Source organism: Haemorhous mexicanus, chromosome 12 (assembly GCF_027477595.1).
Source record: "Haemorhous mexicanus isolate bHaeMex1 chromosome 12, bHaeMex1.pri, whole genome shotgun sequence".
Taxonomy (NCBI): Eukaryota; Metazoa; Chordata; class Aves; order Passeriformes; family Fringillidae; genus Haemorhous; species Haemorhous mexicanus.
Window position 1 is genome coordinate 20902610 of NC_082352.1, and position 18806 is coordinate 20921415.

General features: G+C 46.3%; 1 protein-coding gene across 1 annotated transcript in view; it reads left to right on the forward strand.

Moving 5' to 3' along the window:
* BANP (BTG3 associated nuclear protein) overlaps positions 1–18806 on the forward strand; it is a 109966-nt gene that overhangs the window by 20288 nt on the left and 70872 nt on the right. The window contains exons 5-7 of the mRNA XM_059857495.1: positions 5221–5343; positions 7404–7579; positions 16062–16301. Coding sequence (XP_059713478.1) covers positions 5221–5343; positions 7404–7579; positions 16062–16301 — 539 coding nt within the window. The remainder of the gene's footprint in view (positions 1–5220; positions 5344–7403; positions 7580–16061; positions 16302–18806) is intronic.

An 18806-nucleotide genomic window follows, 5' to 3' on the forward strand; every position in this document is an offset into this window, starting at 1 on the left:
AAATTTATAGCACTACCTCCTCCACCCCCAAGATTTTACTACTTAAATCTAAATTTAATTTAGTGCTTAAATCAGACTTCTGCTGATACCAGAATTAGTCAAAAAATCAGGAAAACCATCTCAAAGTAACTAATTGTACAATGAAGGATTCCAAATCTTTCTCCTGATTCAAACTGTGTTTTCTAAACATCCAGAATTTCTGTTTTAATCAATAATTTCACTGCTGGCACCTGCTGAGGGTCAGGGCAGCTGCCTCATTTCCCACTGAGCACAATCTCCACGTGCTGCAGTGCTGCTCCTTATCTGCCTCAGGAAGTTAAGGCTCAAAGAAGGGTAATAACTGTAAATTTCTTCCCAGACTGGCAGAAAACAAGATATCTCTGCTGTTGTATTTTTATGAGTACATTTATCTTCAAAAAGGGTGGTATTGACCTGCTGGTTCTGGCATGACCTGGCCTTTTCTTGGCCATAATCAAAAGTAGAAGACTGATAATTAGTGTAATTTCTAGCACTTTTCAATTCTGCTTATGTCACATGTTACCTGGATGGGTATTTCCCCAATTTATTATTTCCCCAATTTATTATTTCCCCAATTTATTATTTCCCCAATTTATTATTTCCCCAATTTATTATTTCCCCATTTTTTTCTATTTTTCCTTTTTAAAAATATTTTTAAAAGGTTTTCCCAATTTTTATTTAAAAAAAAAAATTATATATTTTCTTTTTTTCTTTTTTTTTTCTATTTTTTTCTTGGGTTTTTTTAATGTTTTTTTGTCATTTTTCCTTGTTTTGTGTATTTCTTAAAAGCAAAATGTTCCTTGGACCCTGTGTCACCACACTTTATTTTTACAGTTTCAGCTGTGTTCAAAATGAGAGGTTTTAAAATTTTGTTGTATTTTTTTAAACCAAGATCTAAAATTATTTGTGTCCCCATCGAGGTGGTGGAAAATCCCTGGAGGAGCAAGCCTGGCTTGGGAACAGGAGGGTTTGAGCTGATGAACTCCTTGGAAATGGCTGTTGTCATTTTGGAGTTTGGTTCTCCAGGTGGGTTCAGCTTTTCTCAGAGCACAATAATCCCCAGGAGAGTTTAACAGCTTTAAAAATTGGATTAAAATTAAATTTTAAAAAAATTAAATTATTCTTAAAGCTAGTAATTGATGTTCTCCTGCCTCCAGCCAACCAGGGGCTCCTCTGTAGCTAAAGATGGATTTTGTAACTTGGAAAATCTCTGATTTGTACTGAGTTGAGCTGAAAATTCAACACTGACTGTGTTTAAATTGTTTGGATAAAGCAGCATTTGCTTTATCTTTCGTTATAAATTGCTCCCAGGCCTCTCAGCTCTCAGCTTCAGGAGTTTTTCCAGCCCTGCCAGGAGGACTTTGGATTGTCCTGCTCCTGGGGTCTGCCCCTGGGGTCTGTTTCTGAGTCTTTTCCTGGGGGCTGCTCCTGGGGGCTGTTCCTGGGGTCTCTGCTCTGTCCAGAATCCAAAAAGAATTTTTAATCCTCAGCTCTCTGAAAATGATGGATGCCACAGCTGCTTTTTGGTAGTTGCCTGTGCCTGGACCATGAGTTTGGGGATTTAAATTTGAATTGTTGAGGTGTCTGTGCACAGTGTGCTCGTGGACAGGTTTGTGCATTTTGGGGCATCAAGCCAAAGCCATTTCATGGATTCTGTGCCAGTTTGTGGCTTTGCTGCAGTGGGAGATCCTGGGTGGGTTTTCTCTCTCCTTTTTGGATAGGGATCCTTAACTCAGTCAGCAGCAGGCAAAGGAAGCAGGTGGCCATCAGGAGGAAGGAGCATTGGGACATTATCTGCCTAAATAATGATGAAAAGATGTAAAAAGGGGCTGTTGTAAAGGATGAACATGAGTGTTAGTGAAAGATAAACTAGGGATAAAATAAGGAAAACAGAACATTGTGCAAAAATAATTGTTATATTTAGATTTTCTCCCTGCTAGGGATAATTGTGATATTCCTCCACACACGAACTGCACATTTAAATTTTAATTTAAACTGGGAAATACCAGAGTTCAAGGGCTCTTTTCCAGCCTGGCTTTCCTTTAGGCTGCAGAGTTTTCCAGCAGGAATTCCAGCTCTTCTTCCCATTAATGCTTCTCCATGAGCTGGTCCATGGGAAGAACCTGCCTGAAAATCTCACTCCAAGTCATTGTCAGTGTTTTAGAGAAACACTTTTGATCCTCATGGAAGAGAGAAATATCGGTTTATTCCTTCTGCCTGATTTCTCTCTCTTTCCAAATGGAAAGCTCAGCTGGGAAGAGGAGGAGAGGATGGTCCTGGCATTGCCAAAAGTTCTTTTCTGTGTCTGGCTGCACTCTGGGTGATTGGCAGGTTATTGGCAGTGGAGCCCCAGCCTTTAAGATGAATGATCAGATCTGACTCACACATTTTCCATGCTGAAAATGACCTTTGCCAGCAATTTCCTTATGTAAAATATAGACTGGCCTTTTGTATTAAAAAAAAAATCAGAAGCTAAATATGCAGTCATTAGTTGGCATGTTTATTTTTTAGGAATATTTTCACCTATAATTTGACAGATTATTTAGTGAACTGCATTAAAAAATTCCCAAATATCCGCAGGTTGCATGCATTTACATTTTTTTTTAGAGAGTTGTGTCCAAGAAGAGGCAAATTGCTGCTCCAGTCTCTCCAAGTCCTAATGCTTGTGGGGAAAGGAATATGTGAGCACAAATGGAAAGTTCTGGGGCCTGTGCAGTCACTCTGGGTTTGTGAAACTCCCCCTGACCCCTGGAATATTTTCCTTCCATCTTCCCCCTGAGTACTGGCAGCACTCAGAATTGCTTCCCTTGGGGCGTGAGGGAATATCCAAAGCTTTCCTCCTCCTCCTCCTCCTTTGTGTTCTCTGTGTTTTAGTACAGAGGGAATGGTTAAAGCTGATTCATCTTCAGAAAGAGATGGAGAGATTGAAGAAAGGAATTGGAATAATCCAAAGATGCACTTGGCTTTAATGAATTTTAATGGCTTTTTGTCAGCTTGGCCCAATATTTTGATTTTATGTAGAATTCCATTTTTTATTTTGTGTCTATTCATCAGATTTCTAAATAAATCTGAAAACAGAGACTGGAACAGCCCCCAGGGAAGCAAATTCTTTATCACCCTCCACAGGTCCCTGCCAGGATGGTGCAAGCAGGTGGGAATTGGGCTCTGCTCCCAGGGAGCAGGGGCAGGATGAGAGGGAGCAGCCTCAAGCTGCTCCAAGGGAGGTCCAGAGTGGACATCAGGAAGAATTTCAAGAAATCCATAAAAATGAACATTCCTAAAACAAAGCAACCCCCCTCAATTCCTTATTTTATGCCAATTTTTAGTGCTAAGGCTTTTACTTTTTTCTTCAGATCCAAACTTAATAAGAGCAAAATGCTAAGGACTTTCTAAATGTAATTTTATTGCATTTATCTCTCCAGTTGAAATTAATTATTCAGAGTCTTCATTAAAAAGAAGCTTTGGTAAGTGACATTTTAAACAGGCCTTCAGAAGTGATTGCAAGGGAGATGCTGATAAAGAACAGTGTCTGAAAGGAAGTGTAAAATACTCAAACGTTTTAAACTGGGATGTGAGAACTTGCAGGGCAGCTGTTTGGATAATTTGGGAAATGTAATGAGCACACACACGATGCTGCTGGCCTGGGAGCTGCCAGCACTGCCACATCTCCCTCTTTTATCAAGTGCTTGGTGGGGTTTTTAAATGTTTGGTGCAGAGAAAAGAGATGGAAGTTGTCTTTTTTCCAAAAATAAAAATGTCTGGGTTGAACAGGTGACTGGAGGTGCCCTAAATCCTGATTCTCCAGAGAATGACAGGAAAGCAACAGAAGCCCCCATTTCTTTCTTCCTTTCTGAGATCTGAGCTCCCTGTGCACACGAGGAGCTCTGGCAGAGCCTGCCCTTGCCTGGGATGAGCCAGAATCTCCCAGAGCCTGCCCAGGTCTGCACCCAGGGGTCCCTGGGTTCCCTGAGGAATCCCAGCAGTTGCCAGCAGCACATGCAGTCCCTGGCAGGGGGAGGCAGGGCATTGCAGTCTGGGGCTTTTGGAGCCAAAAAATCCGGGGTCAAGCACTTTGTTTGTGCCAAAGTTGGGATCCATTCATCCTCAGCTCCACAACAGGGCCTTATCTTTCCTTGGCGATGGATAATTTGGCACTTGAGGCTTACACAGACTTGAGAATGTTCAAGTGTGTGCTCTGCTGCAGCTGCAGGAAACACACTTGCTATCACCAGATTGGCTTCATTTGTGTTTCAGTAATTAGCCAGGGGAAAATAAATGACCCCCAGTCACGTTTGGGATGTTGGAGCAGTGACAAGAAGAACAAGCTGTTTACTGTGGGGAGAGCAAAGGGGAGCTAAACCAACATTTCTCTCCCTCAGTTCTCCCTGAGCACAGCAGGAACAGTTTAAGTCTGAAATCCCCACCTGGGAATCTTGAGTGTGGTGTGGCAGTAACGTGAGTAATCCCTGCAAACAGGTCAGGTGCCCATCTGCCTGTGGAGTTGTTTGTTTCATATTTCCTTTTGCACTCCAGTGTAACCTTAGCCTGTCTCGAGTTTTCCTTCTCCATTGTCATCAGGAGTCATAAGAGAAACTTCTGGTTTCTCACACATGAAATGATTTTGGTGTTTGGTTTTAGGTTTTTTATGTGAAATGCACACCAGAAGTAGTTTAGTCTTGTTTTTATTCAGATACAGTCTGGTCCTCTTTGCTCTGATGCTTCTTGTGCTGCTCATCTCCCCACCCTGGAGGACAGCACATGTCCTTTAACCATGCTCATCATCCACTTTTGCAATAAATCCTTTCAAATTCTCTTCTCCTAGGAATTGTCCTACTGAAACTGGGGCATTACCATGTGCATTGGCCACAGTACCTCTGTGAACTCAGATTCTTCCAGAAAGAATTTGGTGGAGCTGTGATTTACAGACTTCCCCCTGTGTGTCCTGAATTGATGAATTCTTTCTTGCTTCCCCAGGGGTCGTGGACTTTTATATAATTCCATGGGAGCCATCCATCCTCTGGAAAAATCAGAGTGCTCCAGGTGGTGCCGGTGTCACCGCGATGGATTGCTGGCCTCAGCAGTGCCGGGAGAGGGACGAGGCCCAGACCCTCCCTGGATTACTTAAACCAAAACTCTCTTCATGGATTATTTATAGCTTTGCTCCTTTACATTCCTGTCCCTCTGTGATTATTTTTTCTGCAGCGTTGTCCCTCAGACCACGGTGATCCTCAACAACGACCGGCAGAACTCCATCGTGGCCAAGATGGTGGGGCAGGAGGAGCCTCTGAGCAGAGCAGCAGATTCCCTGGAGAACATCCTCAGCAAGTGAGTGCCATTCCCTGGAACCCTCCCTCCTTCCCTCCCTGGGCAGGGCCAGCTGCAAAGGCCAGTTTTCCCCTTCAGTTTGAAGGGAAAAATGAGGAATCCTTGAGGTGATAATGGGGGAAAGATTGAACCTGGGCTTGGTTAGGTTCTCTTGTTTCCCTCTTGGTGGGAGTGAGCATCCTGGAGGAGCTGGGATTATCTCTGCCAAGTTACAGAAGGGTTTCCTATAGCTGTGGATTTTTACATGGATGCACAATCTCTTGGGAGCATGCCAAAATCCTGTATGTAACCAGCTGAAGGAGGAATATGCAGTCCAAGGAAAACCTGGACTATCTAAAGTGAATTTTAAACAAGCAGACCTGGGGATTCTGGGTGGAAAATGGTTGTAATTAATATATTTTTATAAATTACTGGGATATTTCTTTTGTTTTGCACACAGGGCCTAGACTTTTCCATTGAGGCAGATGTAGGAAGTTGATACCTAAGATTTTTTTATTCCTTCTGCTACATGTGACCCAAAGGGCACAGTCTTAACCTGCACAAAGGGAAATCTAGGTTGGATGTTAGGAAAAAGTATTTTACTGAAAGGGTGATAAAGTACTGGAATCATCTTCCTGAAGAGGTGGTGGAGTCACCATCCCTGGGTGTGTTTAACAAAGCCTGGATGTGGCACTGGGTGCCAGGGTTTAGTGGAGGTGGTGTTAAGGCATGGGTTGGACTTGATGATCTTGAAGGTCTCTTCCAAGCTGGTTGTTCTATGTGATTTTTATTCTGCTGGATAGCTCCAAGTTCCACAGGGGCAGAGTGGTTTATAGGAGCTGATTTTATCCAACACATTTATTTTGTCAGTTAGTGCTTTTAATTCCCTCACAACAACGTTCAGGACCACAAGCTAAACTCAGTAACTCTGGAATTTGGATATTCCATGCTCATGTTCCTTCTAAGGGGCTGTTCTCTGGAGGTGACCTGCATTCCTTGCCCACAGTGTGATTTTTATTCTGCTGGATAGTTCTACAGGAGTAGAATGGTTTAAAGGAATCCATTTTATACAACACATTTATTTGGCCCTCATGACAACATGCAGGGCCATGAGCTGAACTGAGTGACACTGGAGTTTGGATATTCCATGCTCATGTTCCTTCTGAGAATTGTTCTGTGGAGGTGACCTGTGCTGGCCCTCACAAGGAGGTGCAGGGCCACGGGCTGAGTTCAGTAACTCTGGAATTTGGATATTCCGTGCTGACATTTGTGCTGAGGGGCTGTTCTCTGGAGGTGACCTCACAACAATGTGCAGGGCCATGAGCTGAACTCAGTAACTCTGGCATTTGGATTTTCCATGCTCCCGTTCCTTCTAAGGGGCTGTTCTCGGGAGGTGACCTGTGTTGGCCCTCACAATGATGTGCAGGGCCATGAGCTGAACCGAGTGATGCTGGAATTTGGATATTCCATGCTCATGTTCCTTCTGAGGGGTCTTTCCCTCGATATGACCTGTGTTGGCCCTCACAAAAATGTGCAGGGCCATGAGCTGAACTTGGTGATGCTTGAATTTGCACATTCCATGTTCACATTTGTTCTGAGGGGCCGTTCCCTCGATGTGACCTGTGTTGGCCCTCACAACAACGTGCAGGCCCACAGGCTGAATTCAGTAACTCTGGAATTTGCACATTCCATGCTCACATTCGTTCTGAGGGGCCATTCCCTCGAGGTGACCTGTGTTGGCCCTCACAACAACGTGCAGGCCCATGGGCTGAATTCAGTAACTCTGGAATTTGCACATTCCATGCTCACATTCGTTCTGAGGGGCCGTTCCCTCGAGGTGACCTGTGTTGGCCCTCACAACAACGTGCAGGCCCATGGGCTGAATTCAGTAACTCTGGAATTTGCACATTCCATGCTCACATTCGTTCTGAGGGGCCGTTCCCTCGAGGTGACCTGTGCTGGCCCTCACAACAACGACGTGCAGGCCCACGGGCTGCACCAACACTGGAATTTGGATATTCCTTGCTCCCGTTCCTGCTGAGGGCTGTTCTCTGGGGGTGACCCATGTTCCTTGCCCGCAGCGCGGTGCCGGGCCGCCGGCAGAACACCATCGTGGTGAAGGTGCCCGGCCACGACGACAGCCACAACGAGGACGGCGAGAGCGGCTCCGAGGCCAGCGACTCTGTGTCCAACAGCGGCCAGGTGGGCAGCCAGAGCATCGGCAACAACGTCACCCTCATCACCCTCAACTCCGAAGGTACGTGGCGGGCCAAGGGGAGATTTTACCTTTTTTTTAATGTACGTTTTATGTATCCTCAGTACTCTTAGTGTGCATACTTGTAATTCCTTAGGTCTGGGAATTTAGCACAGTCCTGGTGGTGTGTTAGGCCTGACATCCTGAAGGCCTCAGAGCGAGGCCTCGTGTGAGGCCGCAGAGCCCTAATCTATCTTGAGAAAGCAATGATGCCCTGAGAGGCTGCCTAGAACAGAGGCTGGACGGAGTTAAAGAAATAAAGTAGGGATTTATTAAAGGCCTTCAAAGGATGCACCTTGGGCAGTAAAAGAGCCTGGCCACGGGGTTGGGCTGTGCTCCAGGGAACAGGGACAGCAGGAGAGGGAACGGCCTCAGGCTGGGCCAGGGCAGGCTCAGGTCGGACAGCAGCAGGAATTTCCCCATGGAAAGGGGGGTCAGGGATGGGAACTGCCCAGGGAGGGTTGGAGTGCCCATCCCTGGAGGTGTCCCGGGAATTCCTGAGGTGGCACTCAGTGCTCTGGGCTAGGGACGAGGTGGGGACTGGGCACAGCTTGGACTCTGATCCTGGAGGTTTTTTCCAGCCTCAGTAATTCCAGAATTTTTACTGCTCTGTCAGCTATGCCAGGAGCAAAGCTGCCAGCACCAGGAGGATGTTTGTTGTGTAATTCCTTTTCTGCCTTGGTCTGGCACAGATTTGCACAGACAAATGTGATGTTTGACCCGTTGATGTGCATGTAAATTCTGAAGAAACACCTAATCCATTAATGTCTGCAGATCTGATTTCCCTCAGACCTCTGGAACACTCATCCATTCAAAATCTCTGAGATTGATGAATGCTTTGAGGATCAGATCAGTGACCCCCCTCCACCTGCCCTTGCCCTTGCACGGGAGGGAATTGCTAAGTGACTTCACCTGCAGGGTGGCACAAATTCAATTATTAATAAAGGAAGAGATGGAGAATAACAGGGCTGGTGTGCAGGGAGAGACAAAGTCACAGCAGCCCTTGGCTTTCATCAGCTGGGGCAGAATTCCAGGTGGCTCTGGGCTGTGCAGAGGTAAAACCTGGATGGAGATCCCAGCCCAGGACTGAGACCAAACACCAGGTGTTCAGGACTGCTCCACTCTGCCATCCTGGCTCTGGAAAGAGCAACTGAGCTGTGCTTAGAGTTGGGTTTGTCTGACATTGAGCTGTGAATATTTCCAGGATTTAGGGAGTGGATTTCTATAAAGGCATTCTTTGCTCTCTGCTGGCTTTCATATAATTGTGATAATTTAAAAATTAGTTCTTTTGAGACTCTTTTCCTGTGCTTTCCAGAGTTCTTGTGCATTTTTAACATTTTGAAGATTCTGAGTGCTGCAGCTGATCCTTAATGCCCTCCTTGCACAGAACTTCATCTGTGAATCAATTCTTTGGGCCTTTATAGCTCTGAAGATGTGGGATCAGGGAATGCTTTGGTTTGGAAAGGACCTTAAAGCCCATCCAGTTCCAGCCCTGGCACCTTCCACTGTCCCAGGCTGCTCCAAGCCCTGTCCAGCCTGGCCTTGGGCACTGCCCGGGATGGGGCAGCCTCAGCTGCTCTGGGAAATCCATTCCAGGGCCTGCCCAGCCTCACAGGGAGGAATTCCTTCCCAAAATCTCATGTAGCCTTGGAGTGAAACCATTCCCTGTGTCCTGTCCCTCCAGTTTCTCATGCAGAGAACCCCAGGCTGGAAATGTGACCATGTATTTTTGGAGCAGATAAGGGGAGACTGGGTGTTAATTAAGGGATGACTGATATTTTTTCCAGAGAAAACTCCTCAGTCACGTCTTGTCTCCTCAACTTGGCATCTGAAGCAGTCATTTGATAATGGCAGCATTAAACAGCACTGAGGATTTGCTTTCCAAGTGGGAATCCAAGCAGCTCTGTGTCCCAGACTTATCTGTGCACAGGATTTTCCAGCTCAGGCAGGCTCAGATCTCAGCTGTGGGATGAGCACTTGGAGCTGTCTCCTGCCAAGCTCCTCAGGACAGGCACAGACAGTGAGAGGAGCAGAGCAGGAGTGAACCTTTTGTACCCTAAAACACAATGATGTGCTGCTGATGTGGAGACACTGATGAGGACTGGTGAAAGCCAAAGAAAATGATAGAAATTGAATTGCTTTGGGGTTTTTTTTTGGGAGCCAGCAGATGAACAAGTTTCTTGCAGGTGTCTGCCACAGGGATGTTTGGAGTTAACACTGGCCCACCTCCACCCAAATATAACAAAGATATATTAAACAAGGAAAAAAGGGCAAAATCCACATTAGAAATCTGATTTTCTGATGTGAAACACATTTTCCAAGGTTTTAAAAAGCCCTTTGAGTCCATGGGTTTTAATTCTCTGAGGTTTTTTTGGATCTTTTTTTATCTGAACTTTTTATCTGATCACATCCTTCCATGAGTCATAAAGTAAGGGAATCTCTCTTGGATTTCACCAAAACTGAGGCTTATTCTTAACAAACAAGTGATGCCTCACTGATGTTGTGCTGAGGCTGAAGAACCTGTGAGTGCAGGGGCTGTTCCCAAAATTCCTCCTGGTCCTGGATCCACAGGGAGTGAGCTGGGATTGGATCTCCTTCAGCCACAGGCTCTGTGTACGGTGGAATATTTACCTGGAGCAGAGATTCTTCTGGGCTTGAGCTGAAATAGGGCAGGGTTAGGTGGGGTGCTGGGAAGGAATTCCTCCCTGTCAGGCTGGGGAGGCCCTGGAATGGATTTCCCAGAGAAGACTTCCAAAACTCAGTAAATGTGATTTGCTGTGGCTGCCCCATCCCTGAAGTGTCCCAGGCCAGGTTGGGCAGAGCTTGGAGCACCCTGGGAAGGTGTCAAGGCTGGAATTGGATAATCTCCAATGTCCCTTCCCACCCAAACCATTCCATGAATCTGGGATTTTTCTTTGATATTCACAAGGAAATGAAACGTTTCTTTCCCCCCACAAGAACAGTCCAGTGAAAAGCTCCAGCTCTGTGCCCAGGCTGTGTGTGCTGTTCCTCAGGCAGAATTCCCAATGTCTGAGCTGCATGTTGTGCTGGAGGAGGTTTTGCTGAATGTGACTTTAAAGCTCTTGAACCTTGCTTTTAGCACAGCTTTCATTCCCACTCCTGGATCTGGAGGTGAAGTTACAGCCTGGTTGTCCCTCCCTTCCACAGACTTAATGATTTTTAATTAATAAAGTCAGTGCTCTGGAGTCTCTGCCAATTAATCACTGCCCCTGTGAACTTCTGCTAATTGACAGGAGCTCATTAAAAGATCACAGAATCATGGAATGGTTTTGCTTGGAAGGGACCTTGAAGCTCATCTCGTTCCAACCCTCCACATGATGCTGATGTTGAATCTTCTATACATCAGCCAAAACATTATTTAACTTCTCTAGAAATTGAGGTTTATTTTTCTAAGTTGGGATTTGTTTTTTCGGGGTTTATTTTAATTTTTTGAAGATTAATTCATCTTTCTGCCTCTCTGCACCTACCAGTCTTTTGCTGCCACTGCCAACTTCGCACCCAGCCTTGAGAGTAAAATAAACACAACTTCTTGGAGTGATGGAACATGTTAATTCCAGTATTCCTGTGGGCAGGTGTTCCCTTTTGTTTTCCCTAGTTTTAAAGGAATGACTGACAGCTCCTGGGGCTAGAGCAGAGCCTGGTTTTGCTTTTAGGCTCATGTCAGACCAGGGGTGCCTATCCCAATGGAAAAATGGAACAGCTCAGTGTCTGTCACTTCCCTGGGTGGGAGAGCACGTCCAGAGCAGCCCCTGTCTGGTTTTTGTTCTCTTGACAGGGCTTCTTTTGCTGCTGACCCCACACTGGCTCCTCCTGTTCCCAGAGAATTCCTCGTTTGCGTGGCAGCACGTCCCAAACAGGGATGGATGGTTAGCTGTGCTGGGAGATAAAAATAATGCAGCAAAAAAGTCAAAACCAGCTCTGGAAAGCAAACTGGGTTCAGCAGAATGGAGATCAAGGCAAATTTTGTGATGTTGAAAAAAGAACAGTGAAGAGGAACTAGAAATGGGTGTGGGGGGAAATGGGGCTGGGAGTGCAGAGAGGTACTCTGATACAGCTGGCAGGGCTTTCTGCACTGGGAGGAGAAATGCTCAGTGGTGATCTGATCTTGGTGTAAAAAAGGGCAAGGAAGCTCCTTTCCCCTGAAAGGGCAGCAGGGTCCTCAGGAAAATTCACAGAGTCAGGGAATGGTTGGAAGGGAGCTCTGGAGATCACCCAGCCCCGGGCAGGGACACATCCAGGTGGGTTTGGGATGTCTCCAGAGAGGGACACCCCACATTGTCCCTGGGCAGCTGTGCCAGGGCTCTGCCACCCTCCAGGGAATGAAGTTCTTCCTCAGTTAATTAAAGAAAAATAGGGCGAAATGAGAAGGTGTGTGAAGAGCTGGGCTCCAGGTGAGTGTGTGCAGTTGTACTTCACTGAGCTGAAGGGAAGGGTGTTCTTTGAGTGTTCCCTTCCTCCCCAGCTGACGTTGGCTGCGTTTTTGGAAGTCTTTAAGGAGCAGCAGCAGCAGGGTATGGCTGTGAGTGCTGGGGGGTGGAGTCTGGCTTTTACAGTGCATGCACTAAATAACCTATCCCCCCCCAGACTCCACCCAGATACCACCTCTAAAGCCTGAGAATGCACCTGAAGAACCATTCCACGTGCATTGAAGGGTGTTTCAGTGCTGGGAGCCTCCAATAATCCAGACTTAGTCAATGCTGTTTATGTGTTTAATTGCTCAGAGGGAATTTCCATCCAGTTCCCAATTTGTTTTCTCCTTCCTTATCCATTCTCCTCCACCCCACACCAGAGCTCAGGGTGTTTGTGCCTCACTCAGAACTGGCCCTGGATTTCCTCTTTCCACCAGATTTTTGGGTGCCAGTCCTGTGGTTGCTCCCTGCAAAGTGCCAGATGTGTTGGCAGCTTGGCAGGAATGATTTTGATCTAAAATAAGGAATAATTCAGCTTTTGTGCCCTCACGGAGCTGCAGTGGATTCATGGTTAACTTCAGTCATGCTTAATGCAAAATGGTTATAAAATAAATTCCCTTTCTGTTTGAAAGGAGGAGGAAAATGCAAGAGATAATTTAGTGGGGGGATTGTGGTCATAGGTCAGAATAACAAGATAATGTCTTTTTTTCCAGGCTGGGAGCAATAAAAGAACAGTTGCATGTGGTAAAAACAGTATGTTCTGGACTCTGTGCCAGCAGAAAAAAGGGAGGATTTTGCAAATTGAACAAAATCTTTGGTTCATGTAGGTTAACAGCGTTTGTTAGAAAAGTCTGCAGGCAAAAGGTGTTCCATAAGGAATAAAAATTCCTATATCCAACAGCAATCCTGTGAGCTGTAAGGCAGAAAGGCTGTGATAGGCTGGAGGATAATTTATTCAGGCTTCCTAGAATTTCTTTGAAAAACGTACACATTGATCCAGAGATGTTTTTGCTTTGCCAGATCTGCCCAAATTTTTCTAACCCAGTCCATTTATCTTGAGGAACAGCCTGTTGTTTTCCCTGATAATGGTAACCAGACTTGTGGTGAGGCCAGACACAGTGGCATGCAAAACAAGGCACAACTCATCCAAACCACTTTATTTTTCGGATGGCACCTGGTACTGGGAGCAGAAAGCAGCCAGTGTGACCTATCCTGGCTCAGGATAAAAAAGAAAGGATCAAATTAAGGCAAAAAAATACAAACAATTTGCAAATGTATAAAAATATATTCAGGACAGGGCATGAAGTTCTGATTTCAGCAGAAAAAAATCTGAGGGATGAGTTGCTACATATGTCAACAATAAATAGTTTTCCTTGCAAGTTACTGAATATAAGGAAGGAATCATTCCCTGTGAGGAGGCACAGGGTGCCCAGAGCAGCTGTGGCTGTCCCTGCATCCCTGGCAGTGCCCAAGGCCAGGCTGGACAGGGCTTGGAGCAGCCTGGAATAGTGGAAAGTGTTCCTGCCTATGGCAGGGGTGGAGGAGAAGAATTTTAAGGTCCCTTCCAGCCCAAGCCATTCCCTGGTTGTGGGGCTGTGCTCGTGCTGATAATCTGCTGCTCACAGTGATAAATCAGGATTGCACAACCCAACGTTTGCCTCATCCTGTCGTTACTCAGCGCTGCGAACTCGGCCCTGACATGTGGGGAGACTCAACCCAAAGGTCGTGCTGGAAAAGCAGTTTGGAGTGTTTGGAGTTGCTTTTATGTTCTATTTTATTGAGTTCTTCTGGCTTGTAGTCTGATAAACCCCAGGGCAGGATTTGGATATCCAGATGCTGCTTGCTGTGGGTGCTGCTCAGTGTGAAAAGGAAATGCTGTTTGACCTGAGCTCTGTCACCTCCTTTGGGGACTGGAAGGGTTTTGGAAACCAGGAACTGGGGACTTTGTCTATATACAAAACTCTGCTCTAAGATCACTTAATGAAATAAAAAGTCATAAATGTAATTGTAACTGAATGTTGTACACAATAAATTACTGTAAAGCTCTTTGTGGAAGGGCTGAGTGACCCCTCAGTCAGCAAACCTTGTTTTACTCCATGGTTGAGCAAACATGGAAATCAAATCCAAATGGTCCATGTCAGTGGACACTGAAATATTGCTGGACTGTTTCCTACCCAGCTCCTATTAGCAGTGTGAGGAATTCTGGAGGTTTGGTTTATGTCTGGAATGGGAGTCTCATCCTTGGCTGTGTGTTCCATCCTCCACTTGAGGTGGGGTTGGTCCTGAGCTCTCTTCCAGTTGCTGCTTAGTCTTGAATCCATCAACTTTTGGCATTGTCTGCACAGGTTAATTGAAGTGAGGGCCTAATATTCCTTTGAGTTCAATTTATTTATTTAATTAAATCCTTAGTGTTCTTTTTTTCCCCCCTGACAAACTGGGAAAAAAATAAAAAAGCTTCTTACTATATTGAGTGTGTGTGTAGGTAGGTCTAGCTGTGGTACTGATGGTCTTATATTTGAATAAGAGGGAAAATGATTAGTGAGTGAATAATTATCTTTCTGCTGGGCCTGTTCCTTGGGAAACTATTATTTAGAAAATAATATAGCCAGTGAATATGAGGAAAAACCCAAATTATGTTTGGGATCTCTGGTTACATCCTAAATTATTGTAATTCCTTGATGTACTCCTTTTAAATGATTAAACAAGTTAGTGTTCACTATTGATTATAATTTCCTAAATCTGTAATCTTGCCTAACCTTGCTTTAATCTCATGGGTTTGGGGTTGGGGAAAAACAAGGTTCAAAGCTGTTGGCTGCTTGAAATTTGCTGTGCTTTGAGAATATCCCAGAGTTGCAGTAACCTCCATTTTTAGGGGATGAGAGCACTGGGCCTGGAGTGGTTTCTCAATAAAAGAGATCTCTGAGAGCGAGCTGGACACCTGGACTGGCTGCACCAGTTGCTCTGTAGGTCAGAACATGAACAACAATAACTTTTGGTCACTGCTGGGTGAATTTGGGCTTCTTTCTCTCAGTGGGCGCCGTTGCGATCCCGCTGCGCTCAGCTGGGAAAGCCCACGGACACCAGGAGGCAAAGTGGGGGAGAGGATGCAAACTTGAGCAATCTTGGCTGTGTCCTGAGCCTGCCTCCTTGCTCAGCCTTTGCTCCTGTGTGTTTCAGAGGATTACCCCAGCCTGCCTCCTTGCTCAGCCTTTGCCCATGTGTGTTTCAGAGGATTACCCCCCCTGCCTCCTTGCTCAGCCTTTGCCCCTGTGTGTTTCAGAGGATTACCCCAGCCTGCCTCCTTGCTCAGCCTTTGCCCCTGTGTGTTTCAGAGGATTACCCCCCCTGCCTCCTTGCTCAGCCTTTCCCTATGTGTTTCAGAGGATTACCCCAGCCTGCCTCCTTGCTCAGCCTTTGCCCTGTGTGTTTCAGAGGATTACCCCAGCCTGCCTCCTTGCTCAGCCTTTGCCCCTGTGTGTTTCAGAGGATTACCCCAGCCTGCCTCCTTGCTCAGCCTTTGCCCTGTGTGTTTCAGAGGATTACCCCAGCCTGCCTCCTTGCTCAGCCTTTGCCCCTGTGTGTTTCAGAGGATTACCCCAGCCTGCCTCCTTGCTCAGCCTTTGCCCCTGTGTGTTTCAGAGGATTACCCCAGCCTGCCTCCTTGCTCAGCCTTTGCCCGTGTGTGTTTCAGAGGATTACCCCAGCCTGTCTCCTTGCTCAGCCTTTGCCCATGTGTGTTTCAGAGGATTACCCCAGCCTGTCTCCTTGCTCAGCCTTTGCCCATGTGTGTTTCAGAGGATTACCCCAGCCTGTCTCCTTGCTCAGCCTTTGCCCATGTGTGTTTCAGAGGATTACCCCAGCCTGCCTCCTTGCTCAGCCTTTGCCCATGTGTGTTTCAGAGGATTACCCCAGCCTGCCTCCTTGCTCAGCCTTTGCCCCTGTGTGTTTCAGAGGATTACCCCAGCCTGCCTCCTTGCTCAGCCTTTGCCCCTGTGTGTTTCAGAGGATTACCCCAGCCTGTCTCCTTGCTCAGCCTTTGCCCATGTGTGTTTCAGAGGATTACCCCAACGGGACGTGGCTGGGCGACGAGAACAACCCCGAGATGCGCGTGCGCTGCCCCATCACGCCCGCAGACATGCTGCACATCAGCACCAACTGCCGCACGGCCGAGAAGATGGCCCTGACCCTGCTGGATTACCTCTTCCACAGGGAGATCCAGGCTATCTCCAACCTCTCGGGCCAGGGCAAGCACGGCAAGAAGCAGCTGGATCCTCTCATGATCTACGGGATTCGCTGTGAGTGAGATGGGGAGTTGGACGTGCGGATAAAGCAGAAACGGATGGGTTAAATGAGATTTTAAGAGTGTGTTTGATGTGTGCTGAGGTGTTCTGGTGGCTTTTGTTTATGAAGAAGGTTTAGGGGTTTTAGGAAGAAATCCTGATGGGGTGGTTTACATCCGTTGGTGGGTATTCACCAGAAATTCCTCAGTCTTTGATTCTGAATTCTGACATCTGTGCAATCGCCAGCTATGAGTGTAGTAAATACTGCAGAAAGAATTAGTAACACAAATTCCAATACTGTTCAAGTGCTCAAACCAGCATGGTCTTGAACCGTAGTTTTTGACTTCCCATTTATGTCTCTTTTTTCAAAAGACTTGCTGAGATTGTGATGGGAAAAGTTGGCAATCTCAGGATCATAAAATCTAGGTTCACAGCAGGAATGGCAGGACGCTGTTGGATTTCTGTCTGCTCCATGTGCACCAGCCTTTGGATTATTTAAGCTGTTATGGAACTGTGAACTGACATTATTTGTGTTAAAGGCACGATATTTGTTAATTTAAAAGGAATCAAGTGTGGTTTCATGTAGAACAAAGGCACAGCCACTGGTTTGAAATGAAAAGAGGAATCTGGACGTGAGCATCGTGTTCTGCTGTGGTGACTTCTAGTGAATACACTGAGGACAGCCAAGTCTGTTCCCTGTGCTTTATTTCCAAGAAACTAGCATAACCAGGATGTTGGGAGAAGTTTCTTCTGCCAGGTGGTGGTTGAGCACTGCAGTCAGGGAATGGGCACGGCCCTGAGGCTGCCAGAGCTCCAGGAGTGTTTGGACACCGCTCCCAGGGACAGGCTGGGGTTGTTGGGGTGTCTGGGCAGGCCCAGGAGTGATCCTTGAACTGGATTCTAATAAACCTGGAGGTCCTCTTGGTACCAGATTCTTTATAGTCACGTTCTGTGTAGTCACCGGTGGATCTGGAGTGGGAATAATTTGTCCTCCTGGTGAGTTTTGTATGGAATTGGCAATTTGAAACTCCAGGTAAGGCTTAGGAACAGGTCAGCAAGGGATGATTTGGGGGGCTGTTTGGAGAAGTGGCTGTGGGATAGTGACAGGGAAGGGAATGTGAATGGTGTTTGGTGAGGGCAGGAAACGTGTTCCTCTTATCTGCTGCTGTTTCCAGTGGTTTTCAGGCTATTTTTGGGGAAATTGAAAACCAAATCTACCCCACTCAAGTGGCTGCATTAGGACAATTTTTGCTTCATTATTTACCTGAAGCAGAAGACTTTTGGCTTCTTTTACAAACACATTAAATGTGTATTTTTAAGAGAGATGGTAATTCAAAGTAATGCTGATCTCCAAAGCCTTCTTGTCTGCTTATCTCATCAGTGTCAATGATGTTGCTATTAAAACACAGATTTTTGTTAAAAGCTTTTAGAAACACTAAGAAATGGATCTTGCATCAGCGTTAAAGCAATTCCCAGGCAGTTCTTTTCCCATCTCTCAAACCTGAGAGCACAAATCACATGGGTCAGTTTGTAACTGGTTGTGGAGGAAGATGAGATGTTTGCCAATGTGAGCATGGGGAAGGAATGTGTCCATGTGACCAAGTGCTCAGGCTGGGGATTATGTCATTTCTGTGAGGCATCCTGACCATGAAAATACTGGATTATAGAAGTGATCCCTGCAGCTGGAGAAGGTCTGGAGTGGCACAGATGTGAAGCAGGGGATATCATGAGCAGCAATCAGTGTCTGACTTTGGTGATATGGGCATGGTTTGGGATCCAGGTATCTGAAACAACTTCTCTCCTTCCTGCTGTTGGCTGCTGTGCTGTTTTCTTTTGGGAGCCAGGCCATAAAAAACTAGGGATTTCTGGAAAAAATAGACCCTGTGTGGATCTGGCCAGAGAAGTCTGGTTTGGGCAGTGAAATGTTGATCTGCTACCAGCGAGGACAAAGAATCCTGTGGCAACCAGCAAAGAAAACACAGGAGAACTTGATGGAGCAGCAAATGTAACAGTGAGAACAGTGGTCCAGGAATGATGATTTCACTTAATAAGCTCATGTGTCATCACTGGCAGTAATTAGGTGGGAGTGGAGTTGGATTCAGCAGCCTGGTGAGGAATGTGGAGCACTCAGCTCTCGAGGATGGGATTGTGCCACGCTCAGAGTTTGTGTGTGCCATGATTCCATCCCTGCATCCCTGCCTGGGCAGAGCCCTGCCAGCCCAAACCCCCTTTCCCTGTCCACACACATCTGCTTTTCATCCCTGAGGTGTTCTCCCAGAAAATCACCCCAAACCCGAGTGTCCCTGGCATGGGAACCCCCTCAGTGCTGGTCCCCACAGTGGGATTTGCTTCTGCTCTGAGCAAATGATGCTTGGATGACTTAATTCAACCAGAAATGAAAAATCCAATGTCATCAGCCTGGCCTGTGCCAATCACAGCCAGAGGAGCCCAAGGAAATAGAAAGGATTTTGTTTTTCCTTTCGTTTCAAGTTTCTTGCAGTTTGTCAGTGCAAAGATATT